At 51.4% G+C, this 22,653-nt stretch overlaps 1 protein-coding gene and 1 long non-coding RNA gene across 2 annotated transcripts in view; one reads left to right on the top strand and one right to left on the bottom strand.

The window, feature by feature from the left end:
- The window catches only part of HTRA1 (HtrA serine peptidase 1), a 51,973-nt gene extending 45,633 nt beyond the window's left edge, over positions 1-6,340 (bottom strand). The window contains exon 1 of the mRNA XM_023241037.1: positions 5,842-6,340. Within this exon, the coding sequence (XP_023096805.1) occupies positions 5,842-6,325 (484 nt within the window). The 5' untranslated portion in view covers positions 6,326-6,340. The remainder of the gene's footprint in view (positions 1-5,841) is intronic.
- On the top strand, positions 2,448-16,952 carry LOC109492744. Its single transcript, XR_002146715.2, has 3 exons — positions 2,448-5,041; positions 15,965-16,200; positions 16,350-16,952. It is a non-coding gene; the product is annotated as an uncharacterized LOC109492744 (long non-coding RNA).
- Positions 16,953-22,653: the final 5,701 nt, after the last annotated feature.

Raw genomic sequence — 22,653 nt, 5'->3', positions numbered from 1 at the left:
GAAAGAAAAGAAAGAAAGAAAGAAAGAAAGAAAGAGAAAGAAAGAAAAGTCACACACTTGTCAAATGATACATAGGCAAGGACCAGGGGGGTTCACGGGGTAACAGGGACAGTGGCGTCTGAGTCCCTCTGCCCAGAGAAACTTTCAAACATATTTACTGGCAAATTCCAAGTTAGCTTCCAGGACACATGTCCCCCACCACCTTCCTTCTCTGCGAAGCCTTCCGTAACCCACCTGCCCACCTCATCCCCAGGAAGACATGATCCTTACAGCACTCGCCCCGCCGAGCTGACTCCCTGTTAGATGTCTCAAAAATGATGACTGTTTCTATTATTACAGCGAATGCTGATTGGGTCCTAGTAACGCAGCAGGTACACTTCTAAGCACTTCATATAATTAGGAGCTTCCACCCCCCGGCAACCCAAGGACATATGTACGCAGGTACTATTGTTTTTATTATTATTCCACTGATGAGGAAACTGAGCCTTACAGAGATTACGTCACACACACGAAGTCCCACGTTTAGAAAGTGCTGATCCGACTCCTGAGGCCGGGTATCGCGTGATCCAGCACGAAGTCCTTGAGATCGTGGGCTGCTAGCCTTACTCCCTTCGACCCCCTTCTGAGTACACAGTAGGTGTTCCATAAATGCTCTGAAGAAACTTAGAAATAGAATCCACGTCACTAATTCCAAACGCTAAATTCTGTACCCTCTGAGCAGCAAGTGGCCTGGTCTCTTCGCTGCCACTCATTTCCATCTGGTGCTGTGTTATCCTAGCTGGTGATCATCGGTGGCTCTAGACACATGTCACCCAGCAGCACTGGGTCACACCAACTTCCCTATCACTTCTGGGGGCCTTTTGGAAAAGCATTTGGAATTGGTACTGTCTCAGTTCCTCTGTTGATGTTAATTCTATCTCCCTTTCTTTCTTTGCCTTCTTGCCTCCTTTCTTGCCTGCCAGCCTGCCTGCCTTCCTTCCTTCCTTCCTTCCCTTTTTCCTTCTTCTTTAATGGCAAGGAAGGTAGGAAAGAAAGATGAAACGACTCGAGAAGGATCCCACTCCAGGCCAGCCGTGGGGCCTCTGGGAAAAGCAGGGAGAGGCACCAGGTTCACTGGAGCTCACATCTCAGGGGTGGGCATGTCACCACGATGGTCAACCAGGGATCTTCCCCAGCCAGCAAAAGCTAACGTACAAGGGAACCAGGCCCAAGATGGGCCACGTGACCACGGGTTTTTAGATTAGTTTTCTTACAAGAATCACAGACCATTCCAGCTAGAAGGGACCTCAGAGATCATCTGGCCCAATCCCCTCATTGCTGAGGCTCTGAGATGTCAGGGGCTGGTCACCTGGTGAGGGAACAGTCTAGGAAGGGTCAGAGCCAGGGGCCAGCCCGCCAGTCCCTCCACACCAGCTGGCCTTCCAAGGAACCCTCAGCCGCTGCCAAGCTTGATTTCTTCTTCAAACTAAGCCCGACCAGAGCTATTTATTCACTTGATATACAGGCCCATGGAAAGTCTGATCTCTCAATCCAAGGCACGAAACAGTGTCCAGGATCACACAACTCCAAATGGACTCAGAATCCAGCCCCGCAGTCCGGAGGCTGTCGGACGCCTGACCACAGTTAGCTCATGGTCCCCACCAGAATCGCTTACTGAATGCGGTTATTTTAAGCTCTAATGCAACCTATTTACAGCTCTTCTGGACGGAATGAAATAACTCAAACGCTTGGCTTTCGACACTGTTAACGTACTAATTTTGTGAAACTTTAATATTTTAACTCTTTAGCAAAACCGACAAGAGAATAAAGGCAAATTACCAACCGGAGAGAGCAAAGCCTTCTAAACCATGGAAAAGACGGTTCTTCTTCCAAGCTGGTGGCTCTTTACCAGGAATGCACAGCCAGGCTCCACCTCATCAGGGTGGGGGAGGAGAGATTTGGGGGGCGGGGGAGGGGGGACGGCGATGTTGGGACCAGGACCAGAACGAGGACAGGAGAGCTCCAGGCTTGTCTGGGCTGCCGTTTGGGGTGGGGTGGGCTCTCCTGGGGTGGGTACTAGGGGTAGAAACGGAGTAGCCTGCTGCTTTGAGAAGTCTTTTTCAGGCCTCTTTCCTGGCTTCTCGTCCATTTTTAGCAGAGATCTGTAGCGCTGGCTAGTCTTTTGCAATGTCTGGGAATCCAGAGGGGACTTTCTCTCCCCAGCAGCAGTCTGGGGCCGAGGGTTCTGGTTTGGAAACATCTCCCTTCCAGCCCCTTCTGTTCTTTTGCTTTTCTGTAGCAAAAGTTGCACTGACGGCAACTGGGGCAACCATGTCCTTCAACTCTCGTGCCTGTGGAATGAGAGCTGGGAGGTGTCCTACATTTCATCTCAAGGCCATGGCCATCTGGAGCACTGTTTATTCCAGCTATTAGCCGCGGCTTAGCTGGAGCTGGCTTATAATCTTAGTTTCTCTGTCAACAGCACAGCACGGTGATTATGAATGCGCCCTGGACCAGATGCATGGGTTCAAGTCCTGGACAAGGAACTTCTCTGTGACTCTGTCTCCCAGTTGGGACACAGGGAAGATTAGAGCACACTCCTCACACGATTCTAGGAGGGTCAAATGGGCTGACACATGCCTGGCACAGAATAAGCCCTAAATATATGCTAGCCTTTATTATTATACTGTTATATTACTTGCAATTCCTTTCTCCGTTATAATTTCCTGACAGCAGCGAATTTTTGCTTTAAATGAATCCAAGCTGTTAGTAGTGAAAGATGAGAGATCTTTGTTCTCATACTTGGACACTTTCCCATCCAAACCCTGACAGCAGCATTGAGATTTCTTTTTTTTTTTAATATTTTTTTAATGTTTATTTATTTTTGAGAGAGAGAGACAGAGCATGAACGGGGGAGGGGCAGAGAGAGAGGGAGACACAGAATCGGACGCAGGCTCCAGGCTCCGAGCTGTCAGCACAGAGCCCCACGCGGGGCTCGAACCCACCGACCACGAGATCATGACCTGAGCTGAAGTCGGCCGCTTAACCGACTGAGCCACCCCGGTGGCCCGAGATTTCTGAAATAGATGATTTGCCTTCACCTCCAGAACCATTTTTAGGAGACGCTGTCTGAACTCTTCGTTAAACAGCTTACAGATAAAAGTGCTTTCTTTTCAGCGGTGACACGTTCCCCCATCCAACCATCCACCATGATTCTAAAGAGCCGCTCAACGCAGGGCCCGCTGGTCTGCGGGCATTTCCTCCTGGCTCCCCGCTCGCTCTCTGCTCCAGACAAACCCTCCAGAGGATCTCGGAGATCATGGAGCCCGCTCCTGTCTCGGGAGCTCCTTCCCCACATCCGTGCACGGCTCCCTCCAACTCCAGGCCTCCCGCGATCACCCCAGCGAAAAGAGAGAGCGTTCCCGCCAACCCTCTCGGCCAGAACTGGCTGCCAATTCACCTCATTCAACAACGACGTCAAGTGACCTGCTCGCGGGCCGGGCTTCCACTGAATGAAGTCTTGGCTCCCAGGCTCCGGTCCGCAGAGGCACCTCTGGGAAGTCAAGGGTGGAGTGCTAGACGGCAGGAGTGGAGCGCGGGTGGGCAGCAGATGGGAAAAGCAAGGCCTTCCATTAGAGGAAGTCTGGATGGCCCTGTGTCTCAGGCACCTCTTATTTCCTGATGCATTCACTTATTCATTCATCACCTGCCCACATATCTACCGGGTGCCTCCCGTGTGCCAGGCAGAGAAGCACACGGCGTCTGACACACCGCAGCGCTCAATAAATACTTGCAGAGAAAAGGGTGAGAATAGCCTCGCCCCCTCTTGTCTCTCTCTCTCGTCTCAAGGCCGCTGTCTGGGAGCCTGCTGTGGGCCTGATGGCCCACGGACAAGGACCTGTTTCTCTCCACACGGCGACTATTAATGCCTCTGCCAACTGCGAAGCTCGCTAAGTGACTCCACGGGCAATAAATCAGGTGCTCAGACGGTGCCAATGACTCAAGACCCCGAGCAGTGAGACTACACACAGGAACAGCTGGCTTGTTTTTGACAAAAATATGCCAGATGCTTTTTTCAGTGTCGTCACCCCACACCCAGACTATTGCAGTGGCCCTCACTCCGCACCCTGGCGAGTTCTGCGCTCCGGTGCTAGGTGAGTCCTACGCCGGGATTTCTTTAAGCTGCCCCTGGTCCAAGAACATCCAAATACACAGCACAGCCGGCCTCTTCAGGCCCGGGACTCTGTGCCACCAGCCTGAGTCACTCTCGCTGCCCGCCCCTAATGTCCCCAGCCACACCAATCTATTCACCAGCTCCCAAGCAAGTTTCAGGCTTTGCCCAGACTGAGCAGGCCGCCCGGGATGCACTTCCCGGCCTTCCAGAAACTTCCGTCACCCTGTCTGACCTCTCTTTCTCAGCCTTGGGGTTGAGCACTAGGCTGGCACCAAGGAAGGCTGTCTGGGTTCAAATTCCAGCTGAGTGGCCGTGGGCAAGTAACTGAGCCTCAGTTCCCCTATCTGTGAAACGGGAATCTCACACCTGTGCACCGTCACAGCCAGACCTCAGTCGCTGTTGGACCACTTCTCTCCGAGGGAAGTCTCCTGCCTCCCCCCTGGCTAGGCTCTTTCCTGAGGGCAGGCCGGGCTCCCTGCTCCTGTGTTGCTGGAATACACAACCTCCAATTTCTCCTCCACGGCTCTGGCACCTTTCTCTGCGTGGGAGCCAACCTGTGCCAGGCCCTAGTTGGTCGTGTTGGACCATATTTCTCCAAAGAAAATCTAGACCACTTCCTGGCGCTGGGCTCCCCTGCCTCCCTCCCTCTCCATGCACTGCCCGCGGTAGGAGGCTGCGGCCAAGTGCGCTGCCAAGCACAGCCGGCCCGTCCCTACACCGCTGGATTGGCCGCAGCTGAACTCCGTATTGTTTTTCCACATGGTCTCTCCGCCTGGAGAAGCATCCCTCTGGAAGGTCCCGCGAGAGAGACAATTTCCCCACCCTTCGCTGGGTCACCGGCACCTCCCCAGCCAGGACGGGTCTCGCTGAGCCAGAAATGATGCGAAAGTAAGGAGGAGGGGTTCACTTCTTCATCCCTAACCCGCCTCCCCCCACCCCTTCCCCGCCTCAGATTCCGCGATCCAAAGTTCCGTTCCGCTTATTTAAAAAAAAAAAAAAAAAAGCCACTTTCATTTTTGTAGGATTGGCTCAAAACACGGGAAGCAGGCAGGCGGCCACGCCGCTGCAAAGTCTGCGGGGCTCAAGCGGTGCCAACCCAGCGAGATCATCTGGGGGAACCGCGGAGCGGGCGGGAACACCGTTCCTTTCAAATACAAAGTTACGGGAAAGTTTTCCGGGACAGGATCCATAATAAGACGAACGCACGCTTAACTCTAAAGGCGCCAGGGGGGTGGGGGGCGGAATGCAGAGAAGTAGAAGGAAGGCAAAGAGACAGAAATGAGTCCTGGCGGTCCCGACGCCTCCGGCACAAGGCACCTTTCCCAATCCCTCTCTCAACTCTACGCGCACACTCCTGTCTCGTTTGTCCGTGTTCCCCCGGGGCGCTGTGGTGCCTCGCGGGGCACCCAGCAGCCGGCCAGCGGGCGGGACGCCCCGTCACCCTGGCCCGGGGCTGCCGCCCAGAGCGCGCGGGGCACCCGCCGGGCGCGGAGCCGGCCCCGGGCCGGGCGCAAAGCTTGGGTCCCCAGGGGGCCCGCGGAAAGTTCCCCCACCGGGGGGCCGGGGCCCCGCCTCTCGCAGCAGGTGGGAGCCCCAACACCCCGCGACGCTTCGCCGCCCCTCGGCTCGCCCGGCCGGCCCGCCGGGGCCGGGATGGCGAGAGCGGGGAGCCCCGGGCGCGCAGGTACCTTGGCCGCAGGCGCCGCGCTGCAGGACGATGACCGGCGGCTGGTGCAGCCTCTCGGAGCGGCGGCTGGCGGCGCGCAGCTGGCACAGGTTGGCGTAGGTGTTGGCGTCGCTGCCGCACACCGGCTCGCTGCTGGCGCACACGCAGAGGCCGGCCTGCGAGCGCCGCCGCACCGTGGCCGAGGCGGGCACCCCGAAGGGCACCACGCACTGCAGCCCCTCGCCGCACGGGCCCTCCTGCAGGCCGCACGCCGCCCCCTCGGGCGCGCCGCACACCTCGCAGCAGCCGCACGCGTCGCGGACGCGGCCGCCTTCGCAGTGTGCCGGCGGCGGGGAGCAGCGCGCGGGCTCGCAGCGCTCCGGGCACCCGGCGGCGGCGGCAGGCGCCGAGCGTCCGGCCCGGGACGGCTGCGCCGGGGCGGGCGCCGCGAGCAGCAGCAGCAGCAGCAGCGGCGGCGGGAGGCACGAGGCGCGCGGGGGCTGCATGGCGGCTCCGACGGCGGCGGCGGCGGGCTGGGCGCGGGCCGGAGAGCGGCGCCGGGGAGAGCGCGGGAGGGACTAGGGGGAGCGGGTGCGAGTGCGCGCGGCCGCGCGGCCCAGCCCATTGGCCTCGCGGCGGTGACGAGCCGCCTTGGGGACGGGCACGGCGGCCGGGGTGGGGGGGGGGTGCGGACGGGGGGCGGGCGGGCGGCTGCAGCGGGGACCGCCCGCGGCGGGGGCAGGGCGGGCGCGCCCGGGCACGGCGCGGCTCGCGGGGCGCGGGCGGGGCGGCGCGCGGGTCCGCCCTCTCGCGGGGCTCGGTGTCCGGCTCCGCGCGCCCCTCCCGCCCCTCCCGTCCGCGGGTTCTCGCACGCCCCTCGCCAGCCTAAAACTAAGAGGGAGACTCTGCGAAGGGGAACCTGCGGCGGCCCCGCGCGCGCGCGCGCGCACGCGCGGGCCCGAGGAAGTTCCCCAGATTGCCGAGCCGGGGACCCGCTGGCCCCTCGGTCATGCGCTCCAGAGGAGGGGGGCGGGCACTTCCCTGGAATTGACCCCCGCGTCCCACACGCGCGACCGGTGCAGCCTTGCGAGGAAGGCGGGGCTGGCGGAAAGCCCGCGGCCAGACCCACGGTTACGTGAAAAAAGCAAAGAGCCGAAGTCATTAGAATACAATCACTCGCGTCAGATTCCTTTGGAAAGTTGTTAACGGGTGGGAGGCGTGCTTGTACATGCACGGAGTAGCTCCGGAGCGTAGACGCGAGAAGCTGGTAGCACCGGGGCGGGGGGGTGTGTGGGAGTCCTGGGTGAGAGAGGGGCTTTGTAGCGCCTGAGTTTTTCACCACGTGCATGATTATCTCAAAACGTTGTTATTACCTAAAGGAGTTCATCTTTGATCTTCCACTTGAGAGTCTTCGGTGCTTCCTTTGGGACAGATGCAAGTTAAGGCATCACCTGGAGGGGCAGGGGCGACTCCGGAGGTGGATCCGCGCGTCCCGGTGGCGCCAGGCCCTCGGGCGTCGGCCTCCGGGCCGATACTCAGCAGATGGACAAAGCTTACACCTGAGGCCCCGGGAGGAGACCGGTTCGCACACGCCCCGCCCAGGCAGAGATGCCGAAGGAAGGACGGGCGGGCTGGGAGCTCCGACCTTGGGGTGGAGTAGGTGTGGGAAGGGGCACAGGAGGCTTAGGAATTTTGCACTTTTTTTTTTTTTTTTTTGTATTTGGGTGGTTCCCTTGTGCACGGGATGTTTTTCCAATAAAAATAGTTTTAAAAAGCAAAATCCAAATATTTATAACCGCCCCCGCCCAAAGCACCTCCCAAATGTGAGCCAATAGCATCCAGGATCCAGAGGGGTACCTGGGACCAAGAGTTGGGAAACAGGAGGTCCAGCAGCCTGGACTTCTAGAAGGACATTAGCACAGGATTTCCTAAAGCCACAATCTTCATCCTTGTGTAAAGGGAGACCCTGAGCCAGAATTCACTCAGTCCCTGGATACTGGAGAGGGGCACAGCATTCTGATTAGGGGTGCTGAGCGCCTGGCTAGCTGTGATTACCCAAAAAGGGGGATGGAGGGGTGAGGGGAATAATTAGCAAAGTGGATCAGCCAATAAAGCGTCTCCCCACTGCAGCCCAGTGGGCAGATACGATAAACTTTGGCCTGCAGTAGTGACTTCTTTTCGTCCAATACTCTCGCTTTGCAGATGAGCGAGAAAACTGAGAGCCAGCAAGGGTAGTGTGACTCCCCCAGGGTCACACTACAAGAGTGATACAGCCAGGACCCCATCCTCCACCCTCCGGCCAAGCTGCGGGAGTGAAATAACTGATTAAAAATAAAACTGCATGCTGGGAATGGGTCCTGGCCTTTTCCCTATCAGAGGCCAAGTTCCTGCCAGTTTCAATGAGTCCCCATCACCCCTTCCCCCTCACTCCATTCTCCACCCCTTTGCCCCGCCACACACACCTGACTCCCCCAGTGCTGAATAACTTGCATTTTCTGGAACATACCTTCTTCTGTTTAAGGTCTTTGTGTCTCTGCCCATGCTCCTCCCTCCTCCTGCAGTGCCCTTCCTCCTCGCCAGGGTGAGTTAAATGTGACCTAGTGAAGTTGGCAGGAGCCGTGTCGTCTGATGAGTTTGGGAGTCAAAGTCCCGCTTCTGGCCCTTAATTCTGTGACTTTGGGCAAGTTATTTAAGAACCTCGAGACCTTCACCGGGAAAATGGGGGTGACTACGCATCCAGTAGCTAAAAAAGGGTGTTTGTGGCAAGGAAACCGCTCCTGTAATGGTTCACAACCCGGAAGTGATGTTTGCAATGGCAGCGATCGGGAAACGCAAGCCAAGGAGTGGAAGGCTGAACAGCGCCCGACAAGCAGAACTGACAATGCCCAAGGTTCTGGAAAGACCGTGATCACATACCCCCAGGTGTGACTACAGTTCACTCACCTGCTCTTGCGTTAACGGGGATCGCTGAGAAGACAGCTCATAGGAGGGCCCTCGCCCAAGACCTTCGACTCTGAGTTCGAGAAATTAAAGATCCACTGGATGGATTATGGAGATTTTTTGCACCGTCCACTCAGGAGGGTGTCCTGTGTGTATGTGCCCCTGCGTGTGTCCATGAGCGTGCATGGGTTGAAGGACACGGAATAATACAGTTGAAACCAGGTATTCCCTTACTCCTAGCATTTCCGGATCTAAAACTAATGCTTTTGGTCCGAAAGGACTACTCTTTCTTTTCTTTGTCTCCCCACCCTGATGCCATGTATAATGACAGTTTCTTACAAGATGCGTGTTTCAAATACATCATGAAAACTCATTTCTCACCGGGGCTTGGCACAGATTCCTAGAGAAGATTTTTCCAGGGAAAAGGGAGTCGTTTGGAAGCTACGTAGGCCCTGCTATCTTCTCTGCGGCCCAAATTTGCAGCCATTAAACCTTAATGTTGAACGGAGTCAAGTCTATTCATGAATAATGAACAAATAAAACACCATGGCTGACAAAGCCTCCATTAGGAAATGAGGTTTCTGAACTGGCACAGAGCAACCATGTCTGTGCTGCCCCCAAAGAGAAAGATCTCCCACTTTGGGGGCCTCCCAAAACTACGAAGGACCCAGAATGATTGGGGACTCGAAGTGCCTTTCCTAATCCACAGGACCTAAAGCCTAAGGAGCTGTGGCAATCATTTTGACTTTTCCTACAATCTTGCAATTTCTTGCAATTTCTTGCATTTTCAGGGGCTCGAAATCTTAGTAAAAGGAAGTCCAAACTTCTTCACCTGACATCCAGAATGCTCCATGCTGTCACCCAAAGTGCCCCTCAAGCCAGGTTGTTCTCTGCTGCTATAGGGTGGCAGAATCCCCAAGTTGCCCCTAGCATCTAGTCCCGCCCTCTCCATAGTAACAGCCTTGGCTGGGGACAGGCTGCCCAGGTAAAAGGTGACTTCTGAGTCAGTTTCGATTCCCTTCCCTCTGAGAACCAAGCACGCTCCCATTATGTCCATCGGAAAGTCATGACCTCCTTTGACAAAAGACACATCTGCTCCTTCCTGCCTCTCTGAAGATGGTCCCACATCGGTTCAGTTTCACTTAGAGGAATTTCTTGAGCATCTGCCAAGTGCTGGACACTCTGCTAGACACTGGAGATGCAGCATTAAACGCAGCTCCAAGTCTAGAATTTTCTGCAGTGATGGAAACGTTCTCTACCTAAGATGATAGCCACTAACTATGTGCAACTAACTGCTGAGCGTCATTAATGTGGCAAGTGCAGTCAAGAGACTTTTTATTTGTATTTCATTTCAATTCTTTGAGCGTAACCACACGAGGGCACCCCCTTAGCGGTATGAGACCGGTGCCTATCACACCGGAGACAGCAATAAGAAGACAAGCACAGGGTGATGGGAGGGAACTCTATGAGGGGGAGGAATTAGGACTTTAGAGATGCTAACTGGGCCGCATCTCGAGGGATGGGGAGGAAGTCACCAGGCGGACAGGAGCAGGCAGCACACGGGGCACCCTATGAGTCCACTCAGTTGGGGAAATTCCAAGCTGTCCAGTGTATGTCTGGCAGGAGAGGGGCCCCGTGGTCAGGAGAGGCAGCTGGAGGGCAGGGCCAGGTTCTGAAGGGCTCCTGTTGTCCTCCTAAGGAATTTGGGCTTTACCCTGGTGCTGATGTGGAACTCCAGTGGGCTTTGAAGGAGCTGGGTTTTGGCAGAATCACCTTACCGCAGTAAGGACGGTGGCTTGCAAAAGAAAATGGATTCAGCAACATACATTTTTAAATACAGACACATTATTAGAGTCTAGGTTAAGAAGCACTTTGAACTACACTGAAGATGCAGTTCACGTAACCCAGTAAGATAAGAGGTAGAGAGATTCCAATAGCTTTGTGACAATTCATTTCGGCATGACCTCTTCCACGTGAGCCCCTCCTTCAGAAATCTTGCAAATGGCGAGGATGTTTAAAATACGTTTGAGAACTTCAGAGGCACTTTAGAAATACTAGCATTTCTCGGGGCGCCTGGGTGGCTCAGTCGGTTGAGCGGCCGACTTCGGCTCAGGTCATGATCTCGCGGTCCGTGAGTTCGAGCCCTGCGTCGGGCTCCGTGCTGACGGCTCGGAGCCTGGAGCCTGTTTCGGATTCTGTGTCTCCCTCTCTCTGACCCTCCCCTGTTCATGCTCTGTCTCTCCCTGTCTCAAAAATAAATAAAACGTTAAAAAAAATTAAAAAGAAAAAAGAAATACTAGCATTTCTCGGGGGTCTGGGTGGCTCAGTCAGTTGAGCCTCCAACTCTTGATTTTGGCCCAGGTCATGATCCTAGGGGATTCTAGGGGATCCTAGAGGATTCTCTCTCTCTCTCTCTCTCTCTCTCTCCCCCATGTCCCTCCCCCCCCCCTGAAATCTCTCCGCCCTCTCTCCCTCTAAAATAATAAAAAGAAGAAACACTAGCATTTCTAATATCAAATCACCAAACATTCATTTCTCTTAATCAAAGGAGGACCCATAGAAACCAGTCCCTGGCCTGCCTGCTGTTCTGTGTTTCCTTTCAAGCCTTCAAGATCTATAATTCAGATCTTTCATTAATTTACACTAACATGTGCCCTGTCATTTGCAGAAGACCAACGGTCTGTGTTTGCATTCATCGGCTCTTTCCAACATATTTGCTCTAAGAAATTAAAAGTGCATGCATGCCATATGACTGGATTTTTCCACTCTCATTGACCGAATATCTGACAGACACAAGTTCAAACAGAGCCACAGGCAACCGCCAAAGTGCAATGAGTGACAACTTGTCAATTTTGTTAGGAGCAGCATGAAAATAGAACAAGGTCACTTACAGAACAGACTGCCTTTTAGGCAAGAATGTTTGAGTTTGAGGGGCGCCTGGGTGGCGCAGTCGGTTAAGCGTCCGACTTCAGCCAGGTCACGATCTCGCGGTCCGGGAGTTCGAGCCCTGTGTCAGGCTCTGGGCTGATGGCTCAGAGCCTGGAGCCTGTTTCCGATTCTGTGTCTCCCTCTCTCTCTGCCCCTCCCCCGTTCATGCTCTGTCTCTCTCTGTCCCAAAAATAAATAAACGTTGAAGAATGTTTGAGTTTGAATAAAAGAAATTCTGAACCAGAATTTTAAAGGTGCTCGTAAAAAAAAAAAATGTTTTTAAATGGGGGAGGGTGTTCAGTCTTAGAAGTATTTCATCATCTAGTTATATAGGCACTAAGTTACACACAAAGAGCCGAAGGTCTAGAGTATTAAAAACTATTCACTGAATGTATTTATCAGTAGGGGGGTGCTTGGATGTCAACATTTAAAAAAAAATTAACGTTTATTTACTTTTGGGAGACAGCACAAGCAGGGGAGGGGCAGAAACAGAGGGAGGCACGGAATCTGAAGCAGGCTCCGGGCTCTGAGCTGTCGGCACAGAGCCCAACGCGGGGCTCAAACTCATGAACCATGAGATCATGGCCTGAGCCAAAGTTGGACGCTTAACCGACTGAGCCACCCAGGTGCCCCTGGATGTCAACATTTTATTTTTTTGGTTTTTTTGGGTTTTTTTTTTTTGTTGTTTTTTTACCGTTTATTTATTTTTGAGACAGAGAGAGACAGAGCATGAACGGGAGAGGTTCAGAGAGAGGGAGACACAGAATCCGAAACAGGCTCTGGGCTCTGAGCTGTCAGCACAGAGCCCGATGTGGGGCTCGAACTCATGGACCGCACGATCATGACCTGAGCTAAAGTCGGCCGCTTAACCGACTGAGCCACCCAGGCGCCCCAGGATGTCAACATTTTAAACGAACGTGACCTAGAAGGCCCAGATTCTTTCTCTACAGACTTGCGTTGTTATCTTCTTACATTTACAGCCAAACGTGGTTTCCTTTGAAATCCCTATACTAATGGGACCATGAGAAACGTGAAGCCGTGGAATATAAAGGTGGTGCCCCTTACCTAATGGCTACTCTAGAAGCCTTGGCCAGAGGTCCCTGAGGGCTGAGGTCTCCGCTTCCATCAGTGTAACTCCAAACCCAGCCCAGCAGCTGGAGGGCCCACCCAGATGGCCTTCTACGGGCTTTGGGTTTCCCCCACCCGCTCCCACTCTCCCACCCAGTGCATCTTCCTGTGTCCTTTGTCCGGCCCATACTAGGTGCACTGGAAATATTGGTTGATATTCTTGACTTCCCAGCCGTGGAGAATATCCACCTTGAATTACTTGAACCCAGGGAAGGGCTGAATTGCCCCTGATTCTGGCTGCGGGGCCAGTGGTTCTCAAGCCTGAGCCAGCATCAGGAACACCTGGAGGGTTGACCAGCTGCCAGGCAGGTGGCTGAGCTCCGCCCCGAATTTCTGATCCAGTGGGTCTGGGGCGGAGCCTGAGGATGTGCATTGCTAACAAGTTTCAGGTGACGTGATGCCCGTTGGCCTGGAGACTCCGCTTGGGGTAACAAGGCACTAGGCAAATAACGTGTGTCCCCCTCCCGTCCCTTGTCCACTGCCCATCCCTGCTCCACTGACACATCTCCGCATACGCACGCTGGGTCGTATTGTGGGAGAGACGCATGGCATCATTCGCGGGAAGAGATAACCAGCCTCAGAGGGGCTTCTGCAGAGAGACGCCAGAGGAAGTCTTACGAGTGAGTAGGAGTTAGAGACCAGGGGGCGGGGAAGGGCCCAGCAGAGACAGCCGCTCTTCCCATTTATTGCATATGGAGGAACTCTGGCTTCATCTAGTGGTTTTAATCGGGAAAGGGATGTGGTCAGATGTGTGGGTTGGAAAGACCACCAGGACCAGGGTGAAATCTGGTTTGAGGGATGGGGGCGTGGAAGGAGGGAGAGTCTGGAGACAAGTTTTAGCAGGAGAGAAGACTCCCGATTTTGGCAGCTCAGATCATGGAATACAACAAAGAAACAGTTTGCCCCTCAGCCTATAACCAGCTCCTCTCCTTCCCACTCAATGTCAAGCACAGACTCTCCAAGGGCAGACATGAAGGGCACGTGTCCCCCGATGCAGAACAGACTGACAGTCCCAGGCCCTCAGGAGCCCTGCCTCTCCCCTCCCCTTTCTCAGCTATCGTCAGCCCTACATGGAGAATGTGCCTGGTGCTAGGGTACAGAGGCCTGACACGACAACAAAGGCACTGTCCCCTCGCCACGCAATTGCCCATCTGGTTCAGCTCTAGGAAAGGCCTCTTTTCCTAAGTCATAGAAAGATGCCTCAAGGGCTGGACACCCTAAAAACCCTGCCCTAAGTTGCCAGTGACCTCAGGGAGGGCATTCTCGTTTCTACGGTCCTTCTCCACAAGAGGAGGAGACAGACGCCCCTGGTGTCTATTGGAATCACCTGTGGAGCTGTTTTAAAATGCTGACATCCTGGAGTTTGGCAAACTTTGATCAAATTCAGTAAATAGTATTGAATCAGTATCGATTTTCTGATTTTGATCATTTTCCTATGGTTGCATAAGAGCAAGTTGGTTTTTAATTTCATTTTTTAAGAAAGATACATGGAGGGGCCCCTGGGTGGCTCAGTCGGTTGAGTGTCCGACTTCAGCTCAGGTCATGGTCTCGCGGTTCTTGAGTTCCAGCCCCGCGTCGGGCTCTGTGCTGACAGCTCAGAGCCTGGAGCCTGCTTCAGATTCTGTGTCTCCCTCTCTCTCTGCCCCTCCTCTACTTGCGCTCTGTCTCTCTCTCTCTCTCTCTCTCTCTGAAAAACAGATAAATATTAAAAAAAATAATAATAAATTAAAGAAGAAAAGAAAATGCACACTAAAGCACTTAGAGGTATAGGGCCTTCCTATCTACAACTCACTCTTAAATGTCTCAGGAGTGCAGAATGAGCAAGTGTGATCGACATGTGGGGAAGCTGGGTTTGGGAAGCTGGGTGCAGGGTAAATGAGAGTTTTATACGATTGTTACGACTTTTATCTAAACCAAAAATTATTTCAAAATAAAAAAGTTTCTTGAAAATAAATCACCCAGATCAATGGAATCAAAAACTCTAGAGGCACCGGGGCGCCTGGGTGGCTCAGATGGCCAAGCGACCGACTCTTGGTGTCAGCTCAGGTCTTGATCTCAGTGAGATCGAGCCCCAAGTCAGGCTCTGCACTGACAGCGAGAAGCCTGCTTGCAGCTCTCTCCCCCCACCTCTCTCTGCCCCTCCCCCACTCACAGTTGCACACGCGGGCGCAATCTCTCTCTCAAAATAAATAAACATAAAAGAAAATCCTCTAGAGGCACCAATAACGAAAAGATGCTCAACATCATTAGTCATCAATGGATCAAAACCACATGGAGACACCACACCCACTAGAATGGCTTGTATAAAAAAAAATCAGATGATAACGGGAGAAGGCAGAAATGTTGAGAAAAGGGAACCCTCCAACGCTGCTGATGGGAATGGAAAATGGTGCAGCCACTTTGAAAACCAGTCTAGGGGTTCCTCGAATAATTAAACACAGAGTTACCATGTGGCCCAGCAATTCCATGCCTTGGTACGCACCCAAGAGAGACAAAAGCATATGTCCACACAGAGGCTGGTACACGAATGTTCGTAGCAGCGTTATTCACAACAGCCAAAAGGTGGAAATACCCCCACATGTCCAGTCGGCGTGCCGTATCCATGCCATGGAATCGTCCTCAGCCGTGAAAGAGTGGAATCCTGACACATGGTACAAAATAGATGAACCCTGAGTACATTATTGCCAGATGAAAGAAACCAGTCACAAAAGGCCGCATATCATACGATTCCTTTGGAAGGAAATGTCGACAACATCTGGGAAATCTACAGAGACAGGAAATAGATTAGTGGTTGCTTAGGGCTGGGGGGAGGATGGTGGGATAGAGAGGTAACAGCAAAAGGAAAGGGGCTTCTTTTTGAGGTGATTAAAATGTTTTAAAATTGTGGTGATGGTTGCACCCCTCGGAACACGCTAAACACCATTGGCCTGGACCTTTTGAAACAGTGAGTTGTATGGTATTTGAATGCTACCTCGATAGGACTGTTAGAAACGAGTCCTCTAGGGGGTGTGATTGAGCATCCCTGCTGCTGAGTTTTCAGAGCCCTCCCAGGGACTCCAGGGAGCAGTCAGGCTGGGAACCACAGGCGGACCGTTACTCTGTGTTGAGGCTATGTGAATACGTGTTTAAACCATCCTGTTGTTTCACAGCCAGGGTGATGTCCTTCGGGATCCAAAATTCCGCGACTCTGGGAATTCTATTCGTCTAATTCACAGCCTGTAGTTTAATCAGCGGTCTGTGTTCAGATGGGCCACCACATTGCCCTCCGCCAGCAGGCTGGGAGTTGTCTGGAACGGGAAGCCTGACCTGCCCATTGGACCAGACAGTGCCAGCCACGATGGTCTCAGGTTGTTGAGTTCAACAGACAGCTTGCAGCAGAGGCCAGGTATGGCACAGAAGTAATACATTTTGTGTTGATTTTCATCGACTTTCTTCCCTTAAACTGATTCCTCTTATTTTTTTAAATTTTTTTGGAATCTCTTAATCCCTTCACCCGTTTCGCCCAAAATTGGTTCTATTTTTGATGTCCTCCAGCCGTCAGCTGTCGGCACTCCTGGATGGCGTGACACCAGCAGAGCATTATCCCCGATGAATCACAGCCGAGGTACTTTTCCACTGCCCCCCCCCCATCCTTTCTTAAAGCCCTGTCACCTCGCATTGTGGAGACCTGTGTCCCTCTTTCCCGATGGCCTCCACCTCTTGTAGGCGGCGTCTGGGCGCTCAAGCCTAGCCTAGTTCCTGGCACCCAGTCATTAAATGACTTCACCGTCGCTTAAAAAAGAAGAGCCGCCACTTTAGAGATCAGGCCTGAAAGGCGCACCAACGTTCCCCGTTCCCCGTCCTGAAGACCTGTGGCTGGAGACAGGGGAGGGAGAGATAACCCGACCCCTCAGCTACAGGAAGACCCAGCCCAACCACCCTGATCCTTCAAAGGGGAATCAGGAAATCCTCACTAATGGCCCAGCTTCCCTACTTTGAGATTCCAGAGGAAGCAGGGTAGTGACCCAGGGAGATGCTAATACACCAAGCAAGAAATGCAGGATACAAACAAAAGTGTGCGTGGTGCTCGCCCCGCCCCTGATTGTTAAGAAACTGACTGTCAGGCTCCAACGTGGGCAGAACAAAGCCTGAGGCTAATTCTGGGTGGAGGGGTGGAGGGGTGGAGGGGTGGAGGGGTGGAGGGGTGGAGGGGTGGAGGGGTGGAGGGGTGGAGGGGTGGAGGGGTGGAGGGGTGGGGGGTGGAGACTGATTGGTGATATTTTCTGTACTGAGCAGCCATTCTGGAGGAGATAGGCAAAAGTAAAGGAAGAGAAGGTCAGAAAGCCGGAGGCCTTTGCCATCAGTGAAAGCCAAGTTCCCGGGCATGCTCTCCCTGCAGCGGGGGCTCCCCGTCTGAGGACACCCGACACTGGCCCATGCTCCTGCCTGTGGTCACTCCTTGTCCCTCAGGCCCTTCAAACCCACCCTGTCCCACCACCGAGCTCAGCACCTGCTCCTGATCCTTTGTGGACACGGCCCATGCCTGCCTTTTACATAGCCAGCAAACAGTTGAGTATGCACGAGTGCTGAGCCCTGAATAACGGCCCAGATTTATAGATTGTTCCAAATCTGTATTTTCTGACGTTAAAAGAAAGTTTGTTAACGTTTATTTTTGAGGGAGGTGGGGAGAGGCAGAGAGAGAGAGGCTCCGCTCTATCAGCACAACGCCCGACTCGGGGCTTGAACTCACAGAGAGAGGAACCTGAGCCCAAGTGGGACGCTCAACCAACTGAGCCACCCAGGCACCCCTATGTTTTCTGACATTTTAAAACGAGGATGCTTTTTCGAGTTTTTAAATCCAAGACATCCGTACATCTTTTTGAAGTCTTCAGTGAAGCTCTGTCTGGACATGACCTATTCACTCCCTATTTCCCCCTTTCTGTGTCCCCATTTCTAGTGGCCTGTGCCCTGCTCCCTGGCACAAGGAAATAGCCGTGCAAACTCTACAGAGGTCACGACTCCCAGGATACCTTTAAACATCACAGCGTAATTTAAAAATAATCAGGACAGGGGCTTAGTCAGTTAAGCGTCTGACTATGGCTCAGGTCATGATCTCATGGTTTGTGAGTTCGAGCCCCCTTCTTGGGATTCTTTCTCTCCCCCTCTCTCTCTGCCACTCCCGGCTCATGCTTGCTTTCTCTCTCAAAATAAATAAATGCAAATAAATAAGTAAACAAAAAAATCTCTTAAATTATAAAAATAAAAAATCTTAAAAATTAAAAATAAATATAACAATCAGGACAGTTTGGTCCGGGCATACAGACAAACATATAACTCACTGGACTAGGAGGGAGCCCAGATCAGACTCAGACATCAAGCAGTGACCTGATTTAACAAAAGCATAACTGAAGTAGGGTCTTCTCAATAAATGGCACTGAACCATTTGGCTATTGATATGGAAGAAAAATGAGCTAGGTCCCATGTCAAAATTAAAATTATTCGAAGTGGATCATAGACCTAAATTTGAAAAGTAAAAACAATGCAGAGTTCAGGAGAAAGGTTCCCGATAGGAAAATATCTTTACGACCCCAGGGTAGGCAGAGATTTCATAAACAGGACACAGAAATCACTATTTAAAAACCTGACAAGTATGACATAATTAAAGTAAGTAATTTCTGTTCATCCAAAATGAAAATCATCCACTGGGAGAAGATACTTACAATACTGTATCTAAACAAGGACCCATACTCGGAATATACAACTCCACAAAAAGAAAGACAGATGAAGAGAAAAAAAAAATCTGAGACAAAGACTTCACAAAAGATGATCTACAAATAGCCAATGATGTCAGGAAAATACAGACTAAAACAATGACACACGCCTACAAGAATGGCTAAAATTAAAAAGGCTAACAACCCCAAGGCAGGAGGAATTCTAGGGTGACCTCCAAGCTTTCCGGCCCCTGGTATGCACCCCCGGAAAAACCCCCTCCCCTGAAATATAGGTAGGACCATGGATATGCTGCTGCGATTAGGTTGTATTAAATGCCAAAGTCAGGGGCGCCTGGGTGGCTCAGTTGGTTGAGCATCTGACCCTTGATTTCGGCTCAGGTCATGATCTTGTGGTTCATGAGTTCAAGCCTCACGTGGGGCTCTGTGCTGACGTGCAGAACCTGCTTGGGATTCTCTCTCTGCCCCTCTCCTGCTCATGCTCTCTCTGTCTCTCTCTCCCTAAATAAATAAACTTTTTAAAAAATGCCAAAGACAGAGGGATTTTGCAGATGTTAAAAGTAATCATTCTAACCTTGAGTTAATCAGCAGGAGGAGACCCTGGTAGGCCTGACCTGATGAGGCATGCGCCAAGCTTAGGGATTCTCCAGCTGCCCTTGAAGGAGCCACCGTGAGTTCTGCGGCTGCACAGAAATGAATTTGGCCACAACACTGGGCTTAGAGAAGGACCACAAGTTGCCACAGCTCCCCATGCCCCTGCCTCCTATCTACATATCATCCGTGCTAGATGCCGGGGCAGAAGCCAGAAGGTCAGCTCCCTGGGGACAGATGCTTCTATCCTGCCATCTCTCATAGAACCCGGCACATTGCAAGGGCTCAGCAGATTTTAAGTTCCTTATTGAGACATGGAAGGGTTGGTTGTATGTGTGCAACTCAAGTGGAATACAGGATTTTTGAATTTTGATTCTTTGCATATCCTCATCTGAATTTAAAAGACAATTTTTTTTTTACTATTTGCAACTTTGCTGGTATATCTACGGGGTAGATTCAAATATTCCTTGCCCTCCCGATAGGAGGATTATAGCAGGTCGAATCAAATAACATTGCTGATATTTGGTCATTTTTTGACTTACTAAAGTGGCAATCTTATATGGCTCAACCTCATACTTCGCTGCCCTTTTGACGTCAGGCTGGATCGTGTCATTTTCTCTGACCAACGAAACGCGGGCATTAATGGCATGTGTCGCTTAAGTCTTAGGAGGGGTTACATGACTGCGTATCTTTTCCCTCTTCCGTGATTTTCCCTCTTTCTCCACTTTCCAGATAGAGGTTGCCCGATGCGGGGCTCGAACCCGTGAACCACGAGATCATGCCCTGAACTCAAGTCAGACGCTTCGCTGACTGAGCCACCCAGTGAAGAGCAGAGCTGTGGCCAAGCCGTGGTGGACACGCAGCAGGTCAATAAGCCTGTATGGTTATAAGCCTCTGAGGTATTTGCTGCAGCAGCGAAACCTAGTACATTCCATGAGACAGTCTGCCATGTAATAGGGGTAACTTCTGTGTGTCTCCCTCCCTCATGTTTCTTTTTTTTAATGTTTATTTATTTATTTTGAGAGAGAGCGAGAGCACAAGCTCTCACACAAATGGGGGAGGGGCGGGTAGAGAGAGGGAGAGAGAGAATCCCAAGCAGGCTTTGCACTATCAGCGATGAGCCTGACTCAGGGCTCGAACTCACCAACTGTGAGATCGTGACCGGAGCCGAAGTCAAGCGTCAAGACACCCAACTGACCAAGCCCCCCGGGCGCCCCATCCCTCTTCTTTCTTACGCTCCAGAGTTGGCGGCAAAATGTCTTGTCCCCGGGAAACCCTTGGGAAAGGATGATAGCGTTTAATCAAGCACAGTCTTTCTTCTGATGGAAAAAAACTGGCTGAGCACAACCAAAGACGTTTTGTAACAGTTATTAATGCCTGCTCTACCTTTAAGCCTAAGGACAAGAAGCCGTCAGGAGCCAAGCTCTATTACGTCAGCAAACATTCCAGAACAATTAAGGCCCCTTGAAGGCTGAAACGGAACGGTTTCCAGAATCAGAACGAAATGCAGTTGTCAGCATGTATCTGTTAGCTCCTCTTCCTGGGCTGCCCGTTACTCTAGGCAGGGGAATGCGATGCCTCCTATAGCGCTGACACCTTACCCAAGGCAGGAGAAGTAGAAGCTAGGACTAGACCATGAAGGGTCTTTGTAGACCATGGGATACTCATTGTCTGAAGAACAATGGGAAAGTATCAAAGGTCTTCACCCAATGAGTGAACAATCTGGTATTTGAACTGGGAGAAGAGATTATAGGGAAACAGGGGAAACAGGGATGGAATAGAAATTTTCTCAGAAATCACAAATCAGGGGCGCCTGGCTGGCTCAGTTGGTAGAGTGTGAAACTCTTGACCTCAGGGTTCTACGTTCGAGCCCCACTTTGGGTGTAGAGATTACTTCAAAATAAAATATTTTTAAAAAGGCAATAAACACTGAAAAATATTTTTTAAAGAAATTACAAATTGCTTTTTTGACAGAATTTTTAAAAATCTTAAGTAAGCCAGCATCTACGGAGCAAATGAAATGTCTGTCAAAACAAACAAATAAAAATCACCTCTGAAAAAATTCTTGAGGCCAACAGGTTTCATGGTTGAATTCCTGGGAACTTTAAGTAAACAGATAATCTCATTTTCTTTGAGAGAGAAGGTGGGGGGGGGGGGAGAAATGAAAAACTGCCCAATTCATTTTACAAAGCAGACACACACCGATACTAACACTTCTAAAAGAAAGCACCCCTTCTCCCCCTGAAAAAAATATACAAGTCAATATTACTTATGGGTACAGGTATGGGGCCACTAAAAACAAGCAAATCATTCTGCACTGCATTAAAGAATGGAACAAGCATGCAAGAATGCTGTGTTATTCCGAATTGTATTAATATAATTTTTCATATTATCCCAAATCCCAAAAAGTATCTCATGAAATTCCATATCCATTCCTGAGAGGATTTTTTTTTTTTGGTGTCTAAAAAATAAGGAACTTCTTTAACATGATGAAGAATACCTTAACTCAACAGCCAGCATCATATACAATAATAAAACACCAGAGACAATCCTATTAATATCTGGACTAAAACGAGGGTGCCAAGCACTAGATGTTCAGGGCAATTCAATATTAACCACGAGTTCTTTGGGGGGGGGGGGATTTACTATAAATTTTACTGATTTGAGAGATATATAGCACATGATTTACAAATAGTAATACAATATACAATACTCTTTATTGTGAATTCCATATAGGCAACTGGTTTTCACAGAATGCTTTTTAAAAAAAATTTTTTTTAAACGTTTATTTATTATTAAGAGGCAGAGGGAGACAGAGCATGAGCAGGAGAGGGGCAGAGAGAGAAGACACAGAATCCGAAGCGGGCTCCAGGCTCTGAGCTGTAAGCACAGAGCCTGATGCGGGGCTCGAACTCGCAAACCCCGAGATCATGACCTGAGCCGAAGTCGGACGCTCAACCGACTGAGCCACCCAGGCGCCCCCAGAATGCTTTCTTAATTATCAACCAGGGGTTAGCAAACTGGCCCGCAGGCCAAATCAGTCCATCTCCTGGTTTCCTACAACCTGAAAACTAACAATAGCTTTCACATTCTTGAATGGCTGAAAAAAATCAAAAGGAATCGTATTTTGTGGCACCAGAAAATTATATGAGATTCAAGTGGCACAAGTTCCACAAATAAAGTTGTATTGGAACACTGACTGACTCAATTCTGTGTCGTCCGTGGCTGCTTTCCCTGTGCAATGGCAGAGTGAGTAGTTGTGACAGAGGCCTATGGCCTGCAAAGCCTAAAACATTTACTATCTTGCCCTTGACAAGAAGAGGTGCCAACCCCTCGCCTAGACGATCAACAGAAGAATAGGTCAAGCCCTCCGTTGTAGCACCTGCCAATTTCCAGGGAAAACATTCCCACTGTGGCCGGTTACCAGTGTGGCGTTACTGAATTCAGAGCAGGGAGAGAGGCACCGAGCACAGCATTATGTAGTGTTTCAGCCTTGCAGGTACACAGCGTGAATAACTGCCAGGGTACAGATAATAATA

This window comes from Felis catus, chromosome D2 (assembly GCF_018350175.1).
Source record: "Felis catus isolate Fca126 chromosome D2, F.catus_Fca126_mat1.0, whole genome shotgun sequence".
Taxonomy (NCBI): Eukaryota; Metazoa; Chordata; class Mammalia; order Carnivora; family Felidae; genus Felis; species Felis catus.
This window is presented reverse-complemented; position numbering and strand designations above follow the sequence as displayed.